Genomic DNA, 2,280 nt, shown 5'->3' with positions numbered 1-2,280 from the left:
TGCGGTTTTATCAGGCCTATATTCTTTATCTACCACTCTACGCTGCTGGTCCTATAATAACATTCAATTCTTTCGTCACATATGTATACCAACCGCAAACGTCGTACTCTATGAAAAGGGTAGTACTACAGCTCAGCGACTGTATATGAACGTGTCTGTGATCAGATAGTCGTGTATGCTATTCGTTGGGCCCTGTGCCTTATATTGATGTCTCTATATCAGCATTTCTGTTGGGCTAATATCATAGCCAAAGGCTCCGACAGTGCTCAGGTGTGTCGGTGTGCGAATTCATATATGCCGAGTATTCGCTCGTTGTTGTTTCAGAACCTTGCCAATATGACCGGCCCCAACCTCGTATTCGTGTCGCTTTTCGTAGGTGTTTTCATGCGCACATCTCCTTAGGCAACTGTTGCATTCTTAGTCGCTATTTTTCATTTGGCTGAAGTTCGTTATCATCTGGCGCTTCTTTCGACTTTGGGCGCTTTGCGATGGTGTAGAAACGCCAGAAAACATGACTCGATGCGTCTTCAACAATTACAGTACGTCATTCTCACATATTTGAATGTTCGACTTTGGCTATCATTCGCAGGTTGCACACAGTTCTGGCGCTCGTGGCACAGGTCATACAACCAATGGCTCATCCGATACATCTACATACCACTAGGAGGTACCAAGTACAAGTTCCTTAATGTAGTACACCTCATCAGTAGTAACGGCATATTTCATAGTGGCAGATCTGGGTTGTCTTCACCTTTGTCGCGGTGTGGCATGAACTACAACTACAAATGCTCCAGTGGGCATGGGCTGTTTGTGCAATGATGATACCTGAGATAATTGTATCCCTCACTATTCAGAAGCAGGATTGGGCCATACCTTTGAGGCATTCTCCATGGTCAGGAAGACAGAAATCGGTTGTTGCATCACTGTGTAAAATAACTCAGGTATAAGTATCTGTGTGCTCTTGGTGCTGCCATGAATATCCTATTATTGATGTCTGCTAATCTTATTGGATTCTCATATGGGTCTAATGGACTTCATATCGTCATGAGTGAGTGCTAGTGTATATCGAACTATTACTATGAGGTGTGTTTCTGCAGATTCGATTAAGAAAGGCTTCAGCTGGGGTCCGAGTTTAGCCTTATTCTTAGCGTTCCTGTGCGCCGCGCATGTGATGTTGTACGTCCGTCAACAAGAGGCTCTTAGGAGAGAGCCATCGGTAGAGTCGGCAGTGCCAATGGCATCCATGAAAATGGCTGCAGCTGAATGAAAAATAGAATGTTGTATTGATGTAAAATTATTACCGGTCTAGTTAACTGTCGCAAAACTATTGTTCGACTCTTACTGTGCGATTAGTTTCCTCGCCAGATTGGCACTTGTGTTACTCCATGCTTTAATGTTTTGACCAATAACATGGCCGTGAGTAACTACTGTAGTCAGACTACATGAGGGTCCTCTTTGGGAGTCTTCCCTGAAACCTTACCTTGTCATGAATGCATTCAGCGAATTACGTTGCCGAATATATAGCATTAGATTCGGATAATCTGAATTTCGGGCAAAGCTGCTGATAAAATGTTAGATGTGATACGAAAGCTTTTACCGAATAAATATTGTTCCGTTCTTCAGGACCTATAACAAAGAACGAAGTGATGTACGTAACCCACTATTGCAAGCTACTGATCATCGGTATAGTCGACCGAGACGTCTCCAGTCGAGTATACTGTCCTGTTTCCTGCCAGATGTATTCTCTTTGTTACGCTGCACAGAACGTATGAACGAATCAGTCGGCTATTCTTCTCATACTCCAACCTTGACCAGTCTACATCAACCCACTAAAACTAGTTCGAACAACTACTCCATAAAATCATAAACATCACCAACACAACCTCTCACGAAACAGACAGAAAACATCAGAGTTGCACCACTAATAGCAGAGCTACCATATCATAGCGGCGTCAACCGTAGAAAGAGAGTATAAGAATGGTCACTGAACGTGACGATCGATTCTCGTTAGAGTAAAGCTCCTCTCACTCAAAGACGAATCACTCACAGGAATATCCAATGGCAGCAAATGCTCGTAGCCTTGTGTTCACTGGATCCTAGGGATGCTGATGAATACTCATGTGAGCTTTGTCAACTTCGATAGAGTGCTTGATACATCCTCTAGTTCGTTACGTCAAAGGTGTCTCATTAGTGACCATATAAACCTTCGTGGAAACGGTCTGCTTCCTTTCGGTCCATGCTAGGCACATATTCTTCTTGCCGCATTAACAACCAATACTC

At 43.5% G+C, this 2,280-nt stretch overlaps 1 protein-coding gene across 1 annotated transcript; it reads left to right on the top strand.

Moving 5' to 3' along the window:
* Window positions 1-110: 110 nt before the first annotated feature.
* On the top strand, window positions 111-1,267 carry Pmar_PMAR028863 (protein-cysteine N-palmitoyltransferase HHAT, putative; the record flags this gene model as incomplete). Its single annotated transcript, XM_002779199.1, has 8 exons — window positions 111-119; window positions 166-270; window positions 325-372; window positions 422-539; window positions 590-690; window positions 735-892; window positions 942-1,048; window positions 1,098-1,267. 8 exons carry the CDS (start codon window positions 111-113, stop codon window positions 1,265-1,267), a joined length of 816 nt encoding a protein of 271 aa, XP_002779245.1.
* Between the last annotated feature and the right edge of the window lie 1,013 nt (window positions 1,268-2,280).

This window comes from Perkinsus marinus (assembly GCF_000006405.1).
Source record: "Perkinsus marinus ATCC 50983 genomic scaffold scf_1104296947722, whole genome shotgun sequence".
In the NCBI taxonomy this organism is placed as follows: Eukaryota; Perkinsozoa; order Perkinsida; family Perkinsidae; genus Perkinsus; species Perkinsus marinus.
The sequence above is the reverse complement of the archived record's forward strand: the minus strand, read 5'-3'. Positions and strand labels throughout refer to the sequence as shown.